Source organism: Bombina bombina, chromosome 10 (assembly GCF_027579735.1).
Source record: "Bombina bombina isolate aBomBom1 chromosome 10, aBomBom1.pri, whole genome shotgun sequence".
Lineage (NCBI taxonomy): Eukaryota > Metazoa > Chordata > Amphibia > Anura > Bombinatoridae > Bombina > Bombina bombina.
Window position 1 is genome coordinate 131,439,733 of NC_069508.1, and position 24,029 is coordinate 131,463,761.

At 40.0% G+C, this 24,029-nt stretch overlaps 1 protein-coding gene across 1 annotated transcript in view; it reads left to right on the forward strand.

The window, feature by feature from the left end:
- The window catches only part of USP33 (ubiquitin specific peptidase 33), a 315,907-nt gene that overhangs the window by 195,105 nt on the left and 96,773 nt on the right, over positions 1-24,029 (forward strand). The window contains exons 14-18 of the mRNA XM_053693333.1: positions 163-196; positions 2,756-2,801; positions 12,422-12,602; positions 13,191-13,317; positions 14,033-14,202. Coding sequence (XP_053549308.1) covers positions 163-196; positions 2,756-2,801; positions 12,422-12,602; positions 13,191-13,317; positions 14,033-14,202 — 558 coding nt within the window. The remainder of the gene's footprint in view (positions 1-162; positions 197-2,755; positions 2,802-12,421; positions 12,603-13,190; positions 13,318-14,032; positions 14,203-24,029) is intronic.

The window sequence follows — 24,029 nt, forward strand, 5'->3', positions numbered from 1 at the left end:
TATTAAAGAGACACATAAATAAAACTGTTATGTATAGGAGAGACCAAAAGGTTTTGTCTTGGAAAATTAGATGACGGCTGTTTAATTTTATATTGTAACTTTCACAATGTGCATTTATATAACTTTTATAAATAGTTCTGATCGACTTATGTTTTTTAATAGGTGATAATATGTACAGCTGTGAAAAATGCAAAAAGTAAGTATATATTTTATGTTGTTGCTTTTATTTAATTACAAATGTATATGGATTAATTAAAATTGGGCAGAGGAAAACTTTCTTTGTTACTTGGGATCAGATCTTTTAATTTTTTTTTTAAACAGCCTCTGAAAACATAAGATACTTACTAGACAAAAAATAAATAAAAAAGGAGCACATTACATCATAAATATCCAAATATAAAAGAACCTTCTGTACAAAGATCACTCTAAGGTCTCAAAAAAAAATTTCTTCTAGGTTCACAAAACGGTTCTATTTAAATATTCAGTAATATACAAAGCATGATTGCATCTTTTATCTAGAATAAATGTCACAGATAATTTCCTCTAAGTCTTATAGTCCATTCATTCACCCAGGCTTTCATATCTTATTTATGACCTAAAATACCATAGTTTCACCTGTTGTTCACATCTATATAAAAACTGTATTTTTTCCTTTCATTTCTATGTTTTTTTGTAGATAAAAGGTGGGGAACATCAATATCCAACAATTTAGCAAGAAAGGGTTATGGATTCCAAAAGGAAATGCTTTAAAAAAAATAATCTATTAACTTCCTAATGTGAACTTTACGTGTGTGTGTATATGTATATATATATATATATATATATATATATATATATATATATATATATATATATATATATATAAACAAAGGAACAAAGTGAAGCACTCACTGGACTTCGGATATCTATGTGAACATTTTTTTATTTGTGACATTTCGGGACCTCAAACGTCCATTCTTCTGATATCAGAAGAAGGGACGTCACGAATAAAAAAAAATTCACACAGATATCCGAAGTCCAGTGAGTGCTTCACTTTGTTCCTTTGTTTACATACTCCTTAAGAGCACCCTGGCAGTTGCAGGACGGTGGTGAGAGTGCATTTACCATCTGAACTTTTGCTTATATATATCAATATATATCAATAACATACGCCTTTTTGTTTCCATCATAGAATAAGGGACATATATGAATGTAAAAAAACATAGAAGTTGTCTCTATACTTGAATGGAGTAATGGGAACATAATAGGATGTATATGCATTTCCTTAGGGTCATAAGGATAGTGCCTTGATAGAAAAGAAAAACTTTGACAATAAAGAAATTGTAGTATGAATAATGTGCATAAGCAACTTTTGGTAAAATTATCTGCAATAATATGTAATACTTCAATCCAATATGTATATTCTGTATATTGTGCATATTTTACTTATCCAAACATTCTGCTGAACAATTGTTAAACTGCCTGTTTCTGTATATAAATTGCATGTGAATTATTCTTGCTGGTAGCTAAATGGTTAAATTAATTGATTTTTAAGGGGCGGAGGAAAGCCCTATAAAAACACCCCTTTTATGTAGAAGGAGTATGTCTATGATTATGGCCACAAAGGCTGAAACATGTTAGACCGTGTTTTACTTTTAACTTTGGAAGCTCTGTCAATAACCCTTTTAAACTGAAGAATAAAGCCTTTTGATTTTTAAATACCTAGGATGCCTGGATTTCCTCTCTTTTTGAATATATATGTGTGTGTGTATATATTATAGCACATCTAGGCAAGTATCCCCCCTTGCCTTTGCCCAGTAATAATCCATATACATTGTTACCAATGCACAATAGGATTCTGGGTAAGATATGCAAATAAGATATGTAACATCTCAGCTTTTTGTTTCAAATATTGTGTTAACAAACACACAGCAGACCCCTAATGGGGTGAGTGCATCAAATACAAAAATCACTATTAGACAGCTGTTTTGTTCTTATTAGAATGATTGCTGCTAGGTAAAGCTCATTCCAGGGCAAAATAAAAATCATTACAATTATGGTGGAGATAAAAGCATGAGATTAAAATCCTCCTTATCGCAAAAGTAAATCAATAGAAATTATTGCACAGGCAATTAGCACATCTAGGCAAGTTTCCCCGCTTGCCTTTACCTAGTAAAACACCATATACATTGTAACCAATGCACACGAGGATTCTGGGTAAGATATGCAAATTAGAAATGCAACATCTCAGCTTGCAGATAAAGAAAATAAATTAATACATATTTTCCATTTACCCATGCTCTGCTTTGAGGGACTGAAGGGCAGTATCATCTATTGCAGTGATAGCTAAGCTTGGCATCCCAGATGCTTTAGAACTACATTTCCCATGATGCTTAGCCTCTCTGCAGTCTATTTGAGTATCATGGTAAATGTAGTTCCTAAACATCAGGGGTGCCAAGGTTACCATCGCTGATCTGTTGTGTAGATTTAGGCAGCCTACCAGAGAAAACAAGAACATAGGTAAAATATTCAAACTACCGGTAGCTTTGAAATGACGAAAAAAATAGCTGCTATTTGTTATTTATGACCCATTATGCTAGAAAAAAAACAATTCCACTACGACTCTGAATATGAAAGCCTTAAGGTAGGTGACACTGTGTGTGTGTGTTCAGAAATCAATGTTATTATACATCTGTGTCACTTGTTGGTACAAAAGATCATTCCAAAAAAATGTTATTGCTTAACTGCATTTCTCTTTTTTTTTTTTTTTTTTAAGGTTAAGAAATGGAGTCAAGTTCTGTAAAGTACAGAAATTTCCTGAGGTTTGTTTTTCCATTCTAACATAATCCCATACCACTATAATAATTGATAGATATTCGGTATCTTGCTCTACAAACCACGTCATGAAAAACAAAATCCACATTTGAGTTTTTATAGTTTGTCCGACACTGCTGCATAGTAATTTCTTCTGTACAGTCCCGACTTATTAAAGCAGATAAGATAAATATACACAAGACTTTTCAAGGGATCTATCCCTGGTAACTACTATACAAATTTTATTTAAAAAAATGCCTTTTTAAATTCTTGTAACACAATTATTTTTATGCAGTTGTTTTGTGTTGCATTTCTGTATAGAGAATATATGTATATATATAATATGTGTGTGTGTGTGTATATATATATTATGTGTGTGTGTGTGTATATATATATTGTGTGTGTGTATATATATTATGTGTGTGTGTGTGTGTATATATATATATATATATATATATATATATATATATATATATATATATATATATATATATATATATATATATATAATGGGAATATAAATTTACTTTAAAATGTAATTTTAACAGTGTATTGCAGAGATAAGCTTGCAAATAATCTGTGTTAAATCCTTTAAAACTGTGGGGAAAGATGAATATGGTGTGGGTTATGGGTAAACGTTATTTAATAGATTTACAAATGTATAAAAAGACACAAACTCACATATAAAGACAGTGTTAGGGATGGGCGAATGTCTTGCAACATTCCAAAATTGAAACAAATTTTAACACATTTATTCCTTCGTTTGCACATTCTAACATTCATTTTATGTAATAGTATTTTTAATGCTTTCTTTAAATGTAATATTTGATTGATTTTTTTCTAATAATTCGATTCGAATTATGCAATATTAAATAGAAATAGAAACATTGAAATTGATATATTTGTATCTATTGTGTATCAATTTACTAAATTCCCTACAACATAAACTATGGAACTTCTGTATCGTATATGTTAAATCGAATTTTAAATTCGAAATTTCGGATGTGGATATTCGATTTCATTATGAACATTCGAAAACTGAAGTAACATTTGATTACCGAATTTTAATGGGTTTTCATTCTCATCAACATTTGATTGTCCAAAACAAAAGTCCACACGACTATTTGTTCTACCAAACAAATTACACTTTCAGCACATTCGCCCATCCCTACATAGAGTGTATAACAAAGCAACCCATTGGCATTTCCATAAGTATCCCACAATTGATTGCAGAGTCTTTACAAGTGTTCGCAAATGTCCAGGTTTGCTTTGCGATAAGCACTGTGCCATATTTATGTGTTTTTTTGTTTTTTTTTTAACAAGACTTTTAATCTTATACTGGGAATTTGCATATTATTATTATTATTTCAGTGGAAGTTCAGGTCTGAGGCTATACATTTTTCTTTTGTTTTTTTTTGTTTTTTTGCTCATTAATTTATAAGCATAGTTTTGCAGGGCAATGTTGAGCAGTTCAAGTGTAAAAGAAAGAAAGAAAACGGAATAAACATTTTTTTCGTAAAAAGCCTTATATGGATTTTTTCTACGTTTTCAGTTTCTTCGAGTTTCATTTTCTTTATTTTAACTGGACTTAGGGGTTGTGAACCTGTTGCTATGTGTTAGAGAAGTTGTACAGATTCTTTCTGCTTCCATTGTTCAGATTTGTAAGGGCTCCCCACTATAAAAGCCGTACCCTTTATTCAGTTATTATTGCTTTAGACCCAAAGTCAGTTATTGTCGTCCAAGAATTTTTCAGTTTGTCATATTTTCTGTGGAACAGAGATATTTTCCTGTATGGTTCTTGTTTCTGGTTTTTGCTATTCCTCTTGCAAACATCCTTTCTCAGATGATCTCTGTGTGATCCTTTATCTTGATGTTTTTCGGATGGATTTAGGAATGTAACAGCTATTGTTAGCTGCCTGATCTGTCCAAAAGCTTGTTCACTTGAAGATGGTTTTGTCATTTTCCCTGTATATAAATATATATATTTTAGTTTTCCTGTAACAGCTGTCAAAATGCATACAGAGATTTCTCCTGTGCAAGGGACTGCATGGTAATGACTGCTTTTGGTTCCTTTTGCAATTATTCAGATGAGATCTTTGCAGCTGAGATATTTTTGGTCAAGGAGATCACAACCCCTAGTCATTTGATCCATTTAAATGCAGTTGTTTATTTTTTTTTTTCCTATTCGGCTGTTATTTGCTGTAGGCATTAAGCTACCTATTTCTAAAGCAATCTGAATTTTTTATTGTGCCAGAAGGACATATCCTCATAAGATGATGTCTCTGACTCAGGTCTGATCATTTATTTTTCTGGCTGGTGCATTCATGATTGTGGAATGTTAATGCTAATGTTAGGCTTGTGCATTAATTGGTATTATCGGGCATTCATCTCGTTTTGGCAATGTAGTTACACAGATCTGTGTGTTGCACTTTACACTAATAAATCCAGTGCCAAAAAGAGCCAAATGCACATGCCTAACTGATATGTAGTATTTTCTATTATTCTGGTGGACATATTACCAGGTGAAGGCAATTTTCTTCACTTTTTTTTTATTTCGATTTACGGAACTGGGAAGCAGATTTCCGGAGTCATCATGTCTGTTCCTCTAAAAGATTGGTCTTCATATGTATGTTTCTTCTGTTAAGTGTGATCAGTCCACGGGTCATCATTACTTCTGGGATATTACTCCTCCCCAACAGGAAGTGCAAGAAGATTCACCCAGCAGAGCTGCATATAGCTCCTCCCCTCTACGTCACTCCCAGTCATTCTCTTGCACCCAACGACTAGATAGGATGTGTGAGAGGACTATGGTGATTATACTTAGTTTTATATCTTCAATCAAAAGTTTGTTATTTTAAAATAGCACCGGAGTGTGTTATTATCTCTCTGGCAGAGTTTGAAGAAGAATCTACCAGAGTTTTTGTTATGATTTTAGCCGGAGTAGTTAAGATCATATTGCTGTTTCTCGGCCATCTGAGGAGAGGTAAACTTCAGATCAGGGGACAGCGAGCAGATGAATCTGCATAGAGGTATGTAGCAGTTTTTATTTTCTGACAATGGAATTGATGAGAAAATCCTGCCATACCGATATAATGTCATGTATGTATACTTTACACTTCAGTATTCTGGGGAATGGTACTTCACTAGAATTACACTGTAAGAAATACATAAAGCTGTTTAATAACTAGAGATTATGTTTAACGTTTTTGCTGGAATGTAAAATCGTTTTCATTTACTGAGGTACTGAGTGAATAAATGTTTGGGCACTATTTTTCCACTTGGCAGTTGCTTAATCTGTTTTCTGACAGTTTCTGTTCTCCCTCACTGCTGTGTGTGAGGGGGAGGGGCCGTTTTTTTGGCGCTTTTACTGCATCAAATATTTCAGTCAGCAACTCATTGTATTCCCTGCATGATCCGGTTCATCTCTACAGAGCTCAGGGGTCTTCAAAACTTATTTTGAGGGAGGTAATTTCTCTCAGCAGAGCTGTGAGAATTATAGTTTGACTGAGATAAAAAACGTTTATTCTGTAATTTGTTTCCTACTTTCAGAATTTGTTATCTTTGCTAATGGGATTAAACCTTTGCTAAAGTTGTGTTATTTACAAGGATTGAGGCTATAACTGTTTCAATTTATTAATTTTCAACTGTCATAGATCTTCTGTGCTTCTTAAAGGCACAGTACGTTTTAATATTATTCTAATTGAATTGTATTTCCAAGTTACAAGTTTATTTGCTAGTGTGTTAAACATGTCTGATTCAGAGGATGATACCTGTGTCATTTGTTGCAATGCCAAAGTGGAGCCCAATAGAAATTTATGTACTAACTGTATTGATGCTACTTTAAATAAAAGTCAATCTGTACAAATTGAACAAATTTCACCAAACAACGAGGGGAGAGTTATGCCGACTAACTCGCCTCACGTGTCAGTACCTACATCTCCCGCTCAGAGGGAGGTGCGTGATATTGTAGCGCAGAGTACATCTGGGCGGCCATTACAAATCACATTACAGGATATGGCTACTGTTATGACTGAGGTTTTGGCTAAATTACCAGAGCTAAGAGGTAAGCGTGATCACTCTGGGGTGAGAACAGAGTGCGCTGATAATATTAGGGCCATGTCAGACACTGCGTCACAGGTGGCAGAACATGAGGACGGAGAGCTTCATTCTGTGGGTGACGGTTCTGATCCAAACAGACTGGATTCAGATATTTCAAATTTTAAATTTAAACTGGAAAACCTCTGTGTATTACTAGGGGAGGTGTTAGCGGCTCTGAATGATTGTAATACAGTTGCAATACCAGAGAAAATGTGTAGGTTGGATAAATATTTTGCGGTACCGACGAGTACTGAGGTTTTTCCTATACCTAAGAGACTTACTGAAATTGTTACTAAGGAGTGGGATAGACCCGGTGTGCCGTTCTCACCCCCTCCGATATTTAGAAAAATGTTTCCAATAGACGCCACCACAAGGGACTTATGGCAAACGGTCCCTAAGGTGGAGGGAGCAGTTTCTACCTTAGCTAAGCGTACCACTATCCCGGTGGAGGATAGCTGTGCTTTTTCAGATCCAATGGATAAAAAATTAGAGGGTTACCTTAAGAAAATGTTTGTTCAACAAGGTTTTATATTGCAACCCCTTGCATGCATTGCGCCGATCACGGCTGCAGCGGCATTCTGGATTGAGTCTCTGGAAGAGAACATTGGTTCAGCTACTCTGGACGACATTACGGACAGGCTTAGAGTCCTTAAACTAGCTAATTCATTCATTTCGGAGGCCGTAGTACATCTTACTAAACTTACGGCGAAGAATTCAGGATTCGCCATTCAGGCACGCAGGGCGCTGTGGCTAAAATCCTGGTCAGCTGATGTTACTTCTAAGTCTAAATTGCTTAATATACCTTTCAAAGGGCAGACCTTATTCGGGCCCGGGTTGAAAGAGATTATCGCTGACATTACAGGAGGTAAAGGCCATGCCCTGCCTCAGGACAAAGCCAAAGCCAAGACTAGACAGTCTAATTTTCGTTCCTTTCGTAATTTCAAAGCAGGAGCAGCATCAACTTCCTCTGCACCAAAACAGGAAGGAGCTGTTGCTCGCTACAGACAAGGCTGGAAACCTAACCAGTCCTGGAACAAGGGCAAGCAGACTAGGAAACCTGCTGCTGCCCCTAAAACAGCATGAATTGAGGGCTCCCGATCCGGGATCGGATCTAGTGGGGGGCAGACTTTCTCTCTTCGCCCAGGCTTGGGCAAGAGATGTTCAGGATCCCTGGGCGCTAGAGATAATATCTCAGGGATACCTTCTGGACTTCAAATACTCTCCTCCAAGAGAGAGATTTCATCTGTCAAGATTGTCAACAATCCAGACAAAGAAAGAGGCGTTTCTACGCTGCGTACAAGAGCTCTTGTTAATGGGAGTAATCCATCCAGTTCCATGATCGGAACAGGGACAGGGGTTTTACTCAAATCTGTTTGTGGTTCCCAAAAAAGAGGGAACTTTCAGACCAATCCTGGACTTAAAGATCCTAAACAAATTCCTAAGAGTTCCATCGTTCAAGATGGAGACTATTCGGACAATTTTACCTATGATCCAAGAGGGTCAGTACATGACCACTGTAGATTTAAAAGATGCTTACCTTCACATACCGATTCACAAAGATCATTATCGGTACCTAAGGTTTGCCTTCCTAGACAGGCATTACCAGTTTGTGGCTCTTCCATTCGGATTGGCTACAGCTCCAAGAATCTTCACAAAGGTTCTGGGTGCTCTTCTGGCGGTACTAAGACCGCGGGGAATCTCGGTAGCTCCATACCTAGACGACATTCTGATACAAGCTTCAAGCTTTCAAACTGCCAAGTCTCATACAGAGTTAGTGCTGGCATTTCTAAGGTCACATGGATGGAAGGTGAACGAAAAGAAGAGTTCACTCGTTCCACTCACAAGAGTTCCCTTCCTGGGGACTCTTATAGATTCTGTAGAAATGAAGATTTACCTGACAGAGGACAGGCTAACAAGACTTCAAAGTGCTTGCCGCACCCTTCATTCCATTCAACACCCGTCAGTGGCTCAATGCATGGAGGTAATCGGCTTAATGGTAGCGGCAATGGACATAGTACCCTTTGCACGCTTACACCTCAGACCACTGCAACTGTGCATGCTAAGTCAGTGGAATGGGGATTACTCAGACTTATCCCCTTCTCTGAATCTGGATCAAGAGACCAGAAATTCTCTTCTATGGTGGCTTTCTCGGCCACATCTGTCCAGGGGGATGCCATTCAGCAGACCAGACTGGACAATTGTAACAGACGCCAGCCTTCTAGGTTGGGGTGCCGTCTGGAATTCTCTGAAGGCTCAGGGACAATGGAGTCAGGAGGAGAGTCTCCTGCCAATAAACATTCTGGAATTGAGAGCAGTTCTCAATGCCCTCCTGGCTTGGCCCCAGTTGACAACTCGGGGGTTCATCAGGTTTCAGTCGGACAACATCACGACTGTAGCTTACATCAACCATCAGGGAGGGACAAGAAGCTCCCTAGCTATGATGGAAGTATCAAAGATAATTCGCTGGGCAGAGTCTCACTCTTGCCACCTGTCAGCAATCCACATCCCGGGAGTGGAGAACTGGGAGGCGGATTTCTTAAGTCGTCAGACTTTTCATCCGGGGGAGTGGGAACTTCATCCGGAGGTCTTTGCCCAAATACTTCGACGTTGGGGCAAACCAGAGATAGATCTCATGGCGTCGCGACAGAACGCCAAGCTTCCTCGTTACGGGTCCAGATCCAGGGATCCAGGAGCAGTCCTGATAGATGCTCTGACAGCACCTTGGGACTTCAGGATGGCTTACGTGTTTCCACCCTTCCCGTTACTTCCTCGATTGATTGCCAGAATCAAACAAGAGAGAGCATCAGTGATTCTAATAGCACCTGCGTGGCCACGCAGGACTTGGTATGCAGACCTGGTGGACATGTCATCCTGTCCACCTTGGTCTCTACCTCTGAAACAGGACCTTCTGATACAGGGTCCCTTCAAACATCAAAATCTAACTTCTCTGAAGCTGACTGCTTGGAAATTGAACGCTTGATTTTATCAAGACGTGGGTTTTCTGAGTCAGTTATTGATACCTTAATACAGGCTAGGAAACCTGTTACCAGAAAGATTTACCATAAGATATGGCGTAAATACCTATATTGGTGTGAATCCAAAGGTTACTCTTGGAGTAAGGTTAGGATTCCTAGGATATTGTCTTTTCTACAAGAAGGTTTAGAAAAGGGTTTATCTGCTAGTTCATTAAAGGGACAGATCTCAGCTCTGTCCATTCTGTTACACAAACGTCTGTCAGAAGTTCCTGACGTCCAGGCTTTTTGTCAGGCTTTGGCCAGGATTAAGCCTGTGTTTAAAACTGTTGCTCCACCATGGAGTTTAAACCTTGTTCTTAATGTTTTACAGGGCGTTCCGTTTGAACCCCTTCATTCCATTGATATAAAGTTGTTATCTTGGAAAGTTCTATTTTTAATGGCTATTTCCTCGGCTCGAAGAGTCTCTGAATTATCAGCCTTACATTGTGATTCTCCTTATTTGATTTTTCATTCGGATAAGGTAGTCCTGCGTACTAAACCTGGGTTCTTACCTAAGGTAGTTACTAACAGGAATATCAATCAAGAGATTGTTGTTCCTTCTTTATGCCCAAATCCTTCTTCAAAGAAGGAACGTCTACTGCACAACCTGGATGTAGTCCGTGCTCTAAAATTTTACTTACAGGCAACTAAGGAATTTCGACAAACGTCTTCTCTGTTTGTCATTTACTCTGGGCAGAGGAGAGGTCAAAAAGCTTCCGCTACCTCTCTTTCTTTTTGGCTTCGTAGCATAATTCGTTTAGCTTATGAGACTGCTGGACAGCAGCCTCCTGAAAGAATTACAGCTCATTCTACTAGAGCTGTGGCTTCCACTTGGGCCTTCAAGAATGAGGCCTCTGTTGAACAGATTTGCAAGGCTGCAACTTGGTCTTCGCTTCATACTTTTTCCAAATTTTACAAATTTGACACTTTTGCTTCATCGGAGGCTATTTTTGGGAGAAAGGTTCTTCAGGCAGTGGTTCCTTCTGTATAAAGAGCCTGCCTATCCCTCCCGTCATCCGTGTACTTTTGCTTTGGTATTGGTATCCCAGAAGTAATGATGACCCGTGGACTGATCACACTTAACAGAAGAAAACATAATTTATGCTTACCTGATAAATTCCTTTCTTCTGTAGTGTGATCAGTCCACGGCCCGCCCTGTTTTTAAGGCAGGTAAATATTTTTTAATTTATACTCCAGTCACCACTTCACCCTTGGCTTTTCCTTTCTCGTTGGTCCTTGGTCGAATGACTGGGAGTGACGTAGAGGGGAGGAGCTATATGCAGCTCTGCTGGGTGAATCCTCTTGCACTTCCTGTTGGGGAGGAGTAATATCCCAGAAGTAATGATGACCCGTGGACTGATCACACTACAGAAGAAAGGAATTTATCAGGTAAGCATAAATTATGTTTTTTATGGATATTTCCTGAAAATAAGCATATTACATTGAAACAATTGCCCCAGAGGTCTGCTGAAACATACTAGACCTTTTGTAAGCCTTTTTGGAAATATGAATACGTTGATTTTATGCCTAATTATAATCTGTCCCTTGTGGGTAGTTCTCTTTCTAAAAACCATATTTAAAAATAACAAAAAAACATACTACCGTATGTGGTGTTCCTTCTCTTCTGTTAAGTGTACACTAAGAAGTAGTGTGAGTGCATATGGAATATTTACCATTCACTTACTTGGCTTCAGAATTAAACTTTTGGCTTTTCTTTCCTTATATGTTTTTGTGCCCTCTAGGAGTGGTTCTAATTTTTAGTTTTATACCATTGGATAGCTATTTATGTCCTTATTTTTCTCACTTCTAAATGGTTATTTTCTTGGATACTTTTAGTCTGTCAGTCATTTTGGTGTTCTAAAACCTTGTTTTTAGGCATGTGCATTCGAATCATTTGCGATAATCCGAACGCAGAAAAAGGCGGACACTTGTGGCATTCAGCTTTTTTCTAAGCCGGATTACTTCTTGTAAAAGTGCAACACACTAAGATCTGTGAAAATCGATATCTTAATGTGTTGCACTTTTACAAGAAGAAATTTGACTCCGAAAAGACCCAAATGCTGCGATCGGCTTCCGCATTCTGATCATCACGAATGCTCCTAATGAACACGCCTAGGGTTTTCCTATCCAAAATATATTGCTTATATGTTTTTTTAATTGTTGTTTAACCCTTTGATGACCAGGTTAATTTGTCTACATCAGAAAAAATGTTCCGATGTAAACAAATTGATATCCTGCGATCGTGCACGCGATCACAAGATTTCAATAATGGGATTGGGTCAGGGGGGCGTCCCTGTGACGCTAGGGCACGCCCTCCAGACTGCGATCACATCGTGGAAGCGCAGTTGGCTTTTGGACAGCCAACGGTTATGACATTCTATTCCGTTAGTACGGCACTAAAGCCCAGTGTAATTGTGACGGAATAGAACGTCATAACGGCGTTAAAAGGTTAAAATACATTGTTAATCAGTAGCTTGTAATTCTCAAGTAATGAAATTTAATGTTTTATTTTACAGATACTATGTATCCATCTGAAGCGCTTTAGACATGAGCTTATGTTCTCCACGAAAATCGGTACCCATGTATCCTTCCCCCTGGAGGGTCTGGATCTCCAGCAGTTCCTAGCTAAAGACAGTCCAGGTCAAGTTGTGACCTATGACCTCTTGTCTGTAATCTGTCATCATGGAACTGCTAGCAGTGAGTATATTTTTTCAAGTTGAAAATAAAATAAAATAAATCACCATTTTAACAAAACAGCTGTTGAAGGGACAAAGTAAAACAAATAAACTTCAGATGATTCAGATAGAGAATGCAATTCTAAACAACTTTCCAGTTTACATCTATTGTCAAATTTGTGTTGTTCTCTTGTTATCCTTTTTTGAAGAGTAAGGCTCCAGAGCCACAATGTACTACTGGTACCTACCTGAACATATTGGGTTAGCCAATGACAAGGCATATATGTACAGCCACCAATCAGCAGGTAGCTTCCATTATTGCTTTGCTGCTCCTGAGCATACCCAGATATGTTTTTCATTAAAGGATATTAAGAGAACAAAGCAATGTTGATAATGGAAGCCAAATTGGAAAATTATTTTTAGAAGCAGCATTACACCTTCAGCTGAATATGGCTTTATCTTAACAAGAAGCACCATCCCATATAAAAAACATATTTTATTTAAGATTGTGCTTTGTTATTGCATATTCTGATAGTATAAGTTATACACTTATTGAGGATTTGGTTTGTTTCTAGCACAAGTGGCAATATAATATATCTCATTACTTTAGGTGGGCACTATATTGCCTATTGTCGCAATAACCTGAATAATCTGTGGTATGAATTTGATGATCAGAGCGTCACAGAGGTATCTGAAGCAACAGTGCAGAATGCAGAGGCATATGTGCTTTTCTATCGGTAAGTACAACTTAAAAATGAAAGGTCCTTGACATTCATTCACACTATAGCAATGCTATATGGCGATATATTGTATTATAATAAGTGCATAATAAAGAGACATTAAACACTTTGAGATGGTAACATAAAATAATAAATTGTATATGTAAAAAAAACCTCTACAATATACTTGTATTATTTATTTTGTTGCCCTTTCCTCTAATTCCATTCTGAAATTGTGTGCTTTTCAGTTCCTGTTAGAAATGGAAGTACAGAACACAGCCATTGGCCATTTATAACTGTCCCTAATTGGCCGCAGCAGAGAATGAAACCTAAGTTACAACAGGGCAGCTCCCATTGTTTTATAGACACTAAAACTTTACACTTATTTTGTCAATATTTAAACAATTAATGAAACTTTAAAAAATACATCTGTGTTATTCTCAGACTAATCTTTTATTTGAAAGCTTCATTCTATCTAGCATATATTTAGTGTTTAATGTCCCTTTAAGTACTAAAATGTGTTGATCTTCTTGCAATTAAATGAATCATTCTATAGATATAGCTTACTGTCTTATTGTGCTGCAAAACTTTAAGAAGTAGAATAAATGTGCTTTGCTTATAAAGTACAATACATTGTCCTTTGTTTTCTTATCAATATGATTAACCACTGTCAGCATAATTCATTCAGTAATTTTGGTACAAATTTCGATTTAATCTTTTTGATGTCTCTCAGAAAGAGCAGTGAAGATGCTCAGAAGGAGAGGAGGAAAGTAACTAGTTTACTGAATATAATGGAACCCAGCCTTCTACAGTTCTATATTTCTCGCCAGTGGCTGAATAAGTTTAAAACATTTGCAGAGCCCGGACCCATTACAAATAATGATTTTCTCTGTTTGCACGGTGGTAAGTTTATTATCCCATAACATAAAGTTGTCTTAGTTCTGTCTTCAAAAACCTTGACCATCTCTTTTGATCATATTTTGATTTATTAGCAAATAATGTTTGTTGTACAATTTATATACAAAGTTGGCCAGGTAGTATACTAAAAGAGCTAGCTGTAGCAATATTTTGTGTGCTTTGTTTATAAGGTTTGAGAACACATACAATACATAATTATGAACTTGAATTGGGACATGAAGCCCAATTTTTTTGGGGTTAAAATAGAGCAGGGTTTTTCAAACTTTTTTCCCCCAAGAACCAGTGCAGTAGTACCACATACCTTCACAACCCTATTTCTCCAACATTGGTGTGTCCGGTCCACGGCGTCATCCTTACTTGTGGGATATTCTCTTCCCCAACAGGAAATGGCAAAGAGTCCCAGCAAAGCTGGTCACATGATCCCTCCTAGGCTCCGCCCACCCCAGTCATTCTCTTTGCCGTTGCACAGGCAACATCTCCACGGAGATGGTTAAGAGTTTTTTTGGTGTTTAAATGTAGTTTTTATTCTTCTATCAAGTGTTTGTTATTTTAAAATAGTGCTGGTATGTACTATTTACTCTGAAACAGAAAAAGGATGAAGATTTCTGTTTGTAAGAGGAAGATGATTTTAGCAGACAGTTACTAAAATCGATTGCTGTTTCCACACAGGACTGTTGAGATGAAGTAACTTCAGTTGGGGGAAACAGTTAGCAGACCTTTCTGCTCAAGGTATGACTAGCCATATTTCTAACAAGACCATGTAATGCTGGAAGGCTGTCATTTCCCCTCATGGGGACCGGTAAGCCATTTTCTTAGTTAAACATAAAAGAATAAAGGGCTTCAAAAAGGGCTTCAAAAACTGGTAGACATTTTTCTGGGCTAAAACGATTGCTTTACTAGGCATATTATGCAGATTCTAACTAATAATGGTTATTATAATCTTGGGGATTGTTTAGAAAACGGCAGGCACTGTGTTGGACACCTTTTTCAGATGGGGGCCTTTTCTAGTTATAGACAGAGCCTCATTTTCGCGCCACTAATGCACAGTTGTTTTTGGAGAGCAAGGCATGCAGATGCATGTGTGAGGAGCTAAGAATCACTGAAAAAGCTTATAGAAGGCATCATTTGGTATCGTATTCCCCTCTGGGCTTGGTTGGGTCTCAGCAAAGCATATAGCTGGGACTGTATAGGGGTTAAATGTAAAAACGGCTCCGGTTCCGTTATTTTAAGGGTTAAAGCTCTGAAATTTGGTGTGCAATACTTTTAATGCTTTAAGACACTGTGGTGAAATTTTGGTGAATTTTGAACAATTCCTTCATACTTTTTCACATATTCAGTAATAAAGTGTTTTCAGTTTGAAATTTAAAGTGACAGTAACGGTTTTATTTTAAAACGTTTTTTGTGCTTTGTTGACAAGTTTAAGCCTGTTTAACATGTCTGTACCATCAAATAAGCTATGTTCTATATGTATGAAAGCCAATGTGTCTCCCCATTTAAATTTATGTGATAATTGTGCCAGAGTGTCCAAACAAATTAAGGACAGTAATGCCACAGATAATGATATTGCCCAAGATGATTCCTCAAATAAGGGGAGTAAACATGATACTACATCATCCCCTACTGTGTCTACACCAGTTATGCCCACACAGGAGGCCCCTAGTACATCTAGTGCGCCAATACTTATTACCATGCAACAATTAACGGCTGCAATGGATAACTCTATAGCAAATCTTTTATCCAAAATGCCTACTTATCAGAGAAAGCGCGATTGCTCTGTTTTAAACACTGAAGAGCAAGAGGACGCTGATGATAATTGTTCTGTCATACCCTCACACCAATCTGAAGGGGCCATGAGGGAGGTTTTGTCTGAGGGAGAAATTTCAGATTCAGGAAAGATTTCTCATCAAGCTGAACCTGATGTTGTGACATTTAAATTTAAATTAGAACATCTCCGCGCACTTCTTAAGGAGGTATTATCTACTCTGGATGATTGTGACAATTTGGTCATTCCAGAGAAGTTATGTAAGATGGACAAGTTCCTAGAGGTTCCGGTGCCCCCCAACGCTTTTCCTATACCCAAGCGGGTGGCGGACATAGTAAATAAAGAGTGGAAAAGGCCCGGCATACCTTTTGTCCCCCCCCTATATTTAAGAAATTATTTCCTATAGTCGACCCCAGAAAGGACTTATGGCAGACAGTCCCCAAGGTCGAGGGGGCGGTTTCTACTCTAAACAAACGCACTACTATTCCTATCGAAGATAGTTGTGCTTTCAAAGATCCTATGGATAAAAAATTAGAGGGTTTGCTTAAAAAGATTTTTGTTCAGCAAAGTTACCTTCTACAACCAATTTCATGCATTGTTCCTGTCACTACGGCAGTGTGTTTCTGGTTCGAGGAACTAGAAAAGTCGCTCAATAAAGAATCTTCGTATGAGGAGGTTATGGACAGAGTTCAAGCACTTAAATTGGCTAACTCTTTTATTTTAGATGCCGCTTTGCAATTAGCTAGATTAGCGGCGAAAAATTCAGGGTTTGCTATCGTGGCGCGCAGAGCACTTTGGCTAAAGTCTTGGTCAGCGGATGTGTCTTCCAAGACAAAATTGCTTAACATTCCTTTCAAGGGTAAAACATTATTTGGACCTGATTTGAAAGAGATTATTTCAGACATCACTGGGGGAAAGGGCCACGCCCTCCCACAGGATAGGTCTTTTAAGGCTAAAAATAAGCCTAATTTTCGTCCCTTTCGCAGAAACGGACCAGCCTCTAATTCTACATCCTCTAAGCAAGAGGGTAATACTTCACAACCCAAACCAGCCTGGAAACCAATGCAAGGCTGGAACAAGGGTAAGCAGGCCAGGAAGCCTACCACTGCTACCAAAACAGCATGAAGGGATAGCCCCCGATCCGGGACCGGATCTGGTGGGGGGCAGACTTTCTCTCTTTGCTCAGGCTTGGGCAAGAGATGTTCAGGATCCTTGGGCGCTAGAAATAGTTTCTCAAGGTTATCTCCTGGAATTCAAGGAACTACCCCCAAGGGGAAGGTTCCACAGGTCTCAATTATCTTCAAACCAAATAAAAAGACAGGCATTCTTACATTGTGTAGAAGACCTGTTAAAGATGGGAGTGATTCATCCAGTTCCAATAAGAGAACAAGGGATGGGTTTTTATTCCAACCTGTTCATAGTTCCCAAAAAAGAGGGAACATTCAGACCAATTTTGGATCTCAAGATCCTAAACAAATTTCTCAGGGTACCATCGTTCAAAATGGAAACTATTCGAACGATCCTACCTACTATCCAGGAAAATCAATTTATGACTACCGTGGATTTAAAGGATGCGTACCTACATATTCCTATCCACAAGGAACATCATCAGTTCCTAAGGTTCGCTTTTCTGGACAAGCATTACCAGTTTGTGGCACTTCCATTCGGATTAGCCACTGCTCCAAGGATTTTCACAAAGGTACTAGGGTCCCTTCTAGCGGTTCTAAGACCAAGGGGCATTGCAGTAGTACCTTACTTGGACGACATCCTGATTCAAGCGTCGTCTCTGTCAAAAGCAAGGCTCATACGGACATCGTCCTAGCCTTTCTCAGATCTCACGGATGGAAGGTGAACAAAGAAAAAAGTTCTCTGTCCCCGTCAACAAGAGTTCCCTTCTTGGGAACTATAATAGATTCCTTAGAAATGAGGATTTTTCTGACAGAGGTCAGAAAATCAAAAATTCTAAGCTCTTGTCAAGTACTTCATTCTGTTCTTCGTCCTTCCATAGCACAGTGCATGGAAGTAATAGGATTGATGGTTGCAACAATGGACATAGTTCCTTTTGCACGAATTCATCTAAGACCATTACAACTGTGCATGCTCAGACAGTGGAATGGGGATTATACAGACTTGTCTCCGATGATTCAAGTAGATCAAAAGACCAGAGATTCACTCCGTTGGTGGCTGACCCTGGACAATCTTTCACAGGGAATGAGCTTCCGCAGACCAGAGTGGATCATTGTCACGACCGACGCCAGCCTGGTGGGCTGGGGCGCGGTCTGGGAACCCCTGAAAGCTCAGGGTCTATGGTCTCGGGAAGAATCTCTTCTCCCGATAAACATTCTGGAACTGAGAGCGATATTCAATGCTCTCAAAGCTTGGCCTCAACTAGCAAAGGCCAAATTCATAAGGTTTCAATCAGACAACATGACGACTGTTGCATATATCAATCATCAGGGGGGAACAAGGAGTTCCCTGGCGATGGAAGAAGTGACCAAAATAATTCAATGGGCGGAGGATCACTCCTGCCACTTGTCTGCGATCCACATCCCAGGAGTGGAAAATTGGGAAGCGGATTTTCTGAGTCGTCAGACATTCCATCCGGGGGAGTGGGAACTCCATCCGGAAATCTTTGCCCAAATAACTCAATTATGGGGCATTCCAGACATGGATCTGATGGCGTCTCGTCAGAACTTCAAGGTTCCTTGCTACGGGTCCAGATCCAGGGATCCCAAGGCGACTCTAGTAGATGCACTAGTAGCACCTTGGACCTTCAACCTAGCTTATGTATTCCCACCGTTTCCTCTCATTCCCAGGCTGGTAGCCAGGATCAATCAGGAGAGGGCTTCGGTGATCTTGATAGCTCCTGCGTGGCCACGCAGGACTTGGTATGCAGACCTGGTGAATATGTCATCGGCTCCACCATGGAAGCTACCTTTGAGACAGGACCTTCTTGTTCAAGGTCCATTCGAACATCCGAATCTGGTTTCCCTCCAGCTGACGGCTTGGAGATTGAACGCTTGATTTTATCAAAACGTGGGTTTTCAGATTCTGTAATAGATACTCTGATTCAGGCTAGAAAGCCTGTAACTAGAAAAATGTACCATAAAATATGGAAAAAATATATCTGTTGGTGTGAATCCAAAGGATTGCCATGGAACAAGATAAAGATTCCTAAGATTCTATCCTTTCTACAAGAAGGTTTGGAGAAAGGATTATCTGCAAGTTCTCTAAAGGGACAGATTTCTGCTTTATCTGTCTTACTACACAAACGACTGGCAGCTATGCCAGATGTTCAAGCATTTGTTCAGGCTCTGGTTAGGATCAAGCCTGTTTACAGACCTTTGACTCCTCCCTGGAGTTTAAATCTAGTTCTTTCAGTTCTTCAAGGGGTTCCGTTTGAACCCTTACATTCCGTAGATATTAAGTTACTATCTTGGAAAGTTTTGTTTTTGGTTGCAATCTCTTCTGCTAGAAGAGTTTCAGAGTTATCTGCTCTGCAGTGTTCTCCTCCTTATCTGGTGTTCCATGCAGATAAGGTGGTTTTGCGTACTAAGCCTGGTTTCTCCAACATAGGTGTGTCCGGTCCACGGCGTCATCCTTACTTGTGGGATATTCTCCTCCCCAACAGGAAATGGCAAAGAGCCCAGCAAAGCTGGTCACATGATCCCTCCTAAGCTCCGCCTACCCCAGTCATTCTCTTTGCCGTTGTACAGGCAACATCTCCACGGAGATGGCTTAGAGTTTTTTAGTGTTTAACTGTAGTTTTTATTATTCAATCAAGAGTTTGTTATTTTAAAATAGTGCTGGTATGTACTATTTACTCTGAAACAGAAAAGAGATGAAGATTTCTGTTTGTAAGAGGAAAATGATTTTAGCAACCGTTACTAAAATCGATGGCTGTTCCACACAGGACTGTTGAGAGGAATTAACTTCAGTTGGGGGAACAGTGAGCAGACTTTTGCTGCTTGAGGTATGACACATTCTAACAAGACGATGTAATGCTGGAAGCTGTCATTTTCCCTATGGGATCCGGTAAGCCATTTTTATTACAGACAGTAAATAAGGGCTTCACAAGGGCTTGTTAAGACTGTAGACATTTTCTGGGCTAAATCGATTCATATATAAACATATTTAGCCTTGAGGAATCATTTTAATCTGGGTATTTTGTAAAATAATATCGGCAGGCACTGTTTTGGACACCTTATTCTCTAGGGGCTTTCCCTAATCATAGGCAGAACCTCATTTTCGCGCCGGTATTGCGCACTTGTTTTTGAGAAGCATGACATGCAGTCGCATGTGTGAGGAGCTCTGATACATAGAAAAGACTTTCTGAAGGCGTCATTTGGTATCGTATTCCCCTTTGGGCTTGGTTGGGTCTCAGCAAAGCAGATACCAGGGACTGTAAAGGGGTTAAAGATAAAAACAGCTCCGGTTCCGTTATTTTAAGGGTTAAAGCTTCCAAATTTGGTGTGCAATACTTTTAAGGCTTTAAGACACTGTGGTGAAATTTTGGTGAATTTTGAACAATTCCTTCATACTTTTTCGCAATTGCAGTAATAAAGTGTGTTCAATTTAAAGTGACAGTAACGGTTTTATTTTAAAACGTTTTTTGTACTTTGTTATCAAGTTTATGCCTGTTTAACATGTCTGAACTACCAGATAGACTGTGTTCTGAATGTGGGGAAGCCAAGGTTCCTTCTCATTTAAATAGATGTGATTTATGTGACACAGAAAATGATGCCCAAGATGATTCCTCAAGTGAGGGGAGTAAGCATGGTACTGCATCATCCCCTCCTTCGTCTACACCAGTCTTGCCCACTCAGGAGGCCCCTAGTACATCTAGCGCGCCAATACTCCTTACTATGCAACAATTAACGGCTGTAATGGATAATTCTATCAAAAACATTTTAGCCAAAATGCCCACTTATCAGCGTAAGCGCGACTGCTCTGTTTTAGATACTGAAGAGCATGAGGACGCTGATGATAATGGTTCTGATATGCCCCTACACCAGTCTGAGGGGGCCAGGGAGGTTTTGTCTGAGGGAGAAATTTCAGATTCAGGGAAAATATCTCAACAAGCTGAACCCGATGTGATTACATTTAAATTTAAGTTGGAACATCTCCGCGCTCTGCTTAAGGAGGTGTTATCCACTCTGGATGATTGTGAGAATTTGATCATCCCAGAGAAACTATGTAAAATGGACAAGTTCCTGGAGGTCCCGGGGCCCCCAGAAGCTTTTCCTATACCCAAGCGGGTGGCGGACATTGTAAATAAAGAATGGGAAAGGCCCGGTATACCTTTCGTCCCTCCCCCCATATTTAAAAAATTGTTTCCTATGGTCGACCCCAGAAAGGACTTATGGCAGACAGTCCCCAAGGTCGAGGGGGCGGTTTCTACTTTAAACAGACGCACCACTATACCCATAGAAGATAGTTGCGCTTTCAAAGATCCTATGGATAAAAAATTAGAAGGTTTGCTTAAAAAGATGTTTGTTCAGCAAGGTTACCTTCTACAACCAATTTCATGCATTGTCCCTGTCACTACAGCCGCGTGTTTCTGGTTCGATGAGCTAGAAAAGGCGATCGATAGTGATTCTCCTCCTTATGAGGAGATTATGGACAGAATCCGTGCTCTCAAATTGGCTAATTCTTTCACCCTAGACGCCACTTTGCAATTGGCTAGGTTAGCGGCGAAAAATTATGGGTTTGCTATTGTGGCGCGCAGAGCGCTTTGGTTGAAATCTTGGTCAGCGGATGCGTCTTCCAAGAACAAATTGCTTAACATTCCTTTCAAGGGGAAAACGCTGTTTGGCCCTGACTTGAAAGAGATTATCTCTGATGTCACTGGGGGTAAGGGCCACGCCCTTCCTCAGGATAGGTCTTTCAAGGCCAAAAATAAACCTAATTTTCGTCCCTTTCGTAGAAACGGACCAGCCCCAAGTGCTACGTCCTCTAAGCAAGAGGGTAATACTTCTCAAGCCAAGCCAGCCTGGAGACCAATGCAAGGCTGGAACAAGGGAAAGCCGGCCAAGAAACCTGCCACTGCTACCAAGACAGCATGAAATGTTGGCCCCCGATCCGGGACCGGATCTGGTGGGGGGCAGACTCTCTCTCTTCGCTCAGGCTTGGGCAAGAGATGTTCTGGATCCTTGGGCACTAGAAATAGTCTCCCAAGGTTATCTTCTGGAATTCAAGGGGCTTCCCCCAAGGGGGAGGTTCCACAGGTCTCAATTGTCTTCAGACCACATAAAGAGACAGGCATTCTTACATTGTGTAGAAGACCTGTTAAAAATGGGAGTGATTCATCCTGTTCCATTAGGAGAACAAGGGATGGGGTTCTACTCCAATCTGTTCGTAGTTCCCAAAAAAGAGGGAACGTTCAGACCAATCTTAGATCTCAAGATCCTAAACAAGTTTCTCAAGGTTCCATCGTTCAAAATGGAAACCATTCGAACAATTCTTCCTTCCATCCAGGAAGGTCAATTCATGACCACGGTGGATTTAAAGGATGCGTATCTACATATTCCTATCCACAAGGAACATCATCGGTTCCTAAGGTTCGCATTCCTGGACAAGCATTACCAGTTCGTGGCACTTCCTTTCGGATTAGCCACTGCTCCAAGGATTTTCACAAAGGTACTAGGGTCCCTTCTAGCGGTACTAAGACCAAGGGGCATTGCAGTAGTACCTTACTTGGACGACATTCTGATTCAAGCGTCGTCCCTTCCTCAAGCAAAGGCCCACACGGACATAGTCCTGGCCTTTCTCAGATCTCACGGATGGAAAGTGAACGTAGAAAAGAGTTCTCTATCTCCGTCAACAAGGGTTCCCTTCTTGGGAACAATAATAGACTCCTTAGAAATGAGGATTTTTCTGACAGAGGCCAGAAAAACAAAACTTCTAAACTCTTGTCAAACACTTCATTCCGTTCCTCTTCCTTCCATAGCGCAGTGCATGGAAGTAATAGGTTTGATGGTAGCGGCAATGGACATAGTTCCTTTTGCGCGCATTCATCTAAGACCATTACAACTGTGCATGCTCAGTCAGTGGAATGGGGACTATACAGACTTGTCTCCGACGATACAAGTAAATCAGAGGACCAGAGACTCACTCCGTTGGTGGCTGTCCCTGGACAACCTGTCACAAGGGATGACCTTCCGCAGACCAGAGTGGGTCATTGTCACGACCGACGCCAGTCTGAAGGGCTGGGGCGCGGTCTGGGGACCCCTGAAAGCTCAGGGTCTTTGGTCTCGGGAAGAATCTCTTCTACCGATAAATATTCTGGAACTGAGAGCGATATTCAATGCTCTCAAGGCTTGGCCTCAGCTAGCAAAGGCCAAGTTCATACGGTTTCAATCAGACAACATGACGACTGTTGCGTACATCAACCATCAGGGGGGAACAAGGAGTTCCCTGGCGATGGAAGAAGTGACCAAAATCATTCAATGGGCGGAGACTCACTCCTGCCACCTGTCTGCAATCCACATCCCAGGAGTGGAAAATTGGGAAGCGGATTTTCTGAGTCGTCAGACATTACATCCGGGGGAGTGGGAACTCCATCCGGAAATCTTTGCCCAAATTACTCAACTGTGGGGCATTCCAGACATGGATCTGATGGCCTCTCGTCAGAACTTCAAGGTTCCTTGCTACGGGTCCAGATCCAGGGATCCCAAGGCGACTCTAGTAGATGCACTAGTAGCACCTTGGACCTTCAAACTAGCTTATGTATTCCCGCCGTTTCCTCTCATCCCCAGGCTGGTAGCCAGGATCAATCAGGAGAGGGCGTCGGTGATCTTGATAGCTCCTGCGTGGCCACGCAGGACTTGGTATGCAGATCTGGTAAATATGTCATCGGCTCCACCATGGAAGCTACCTTTGAGACGAGACCTTCTTGTTCAAGGTCCGTTCGAACATCCGAATCTGGTCTCACTCCAGCTGACTGCTTGGAGATTGAACGCTTGATCTTATCAAAACGAGGGTTCTCAGATTCTGTTATTGATACTCTTGTTCAGGCCAGAAAGCCTGTAACTAGAAAAATTTACCACAA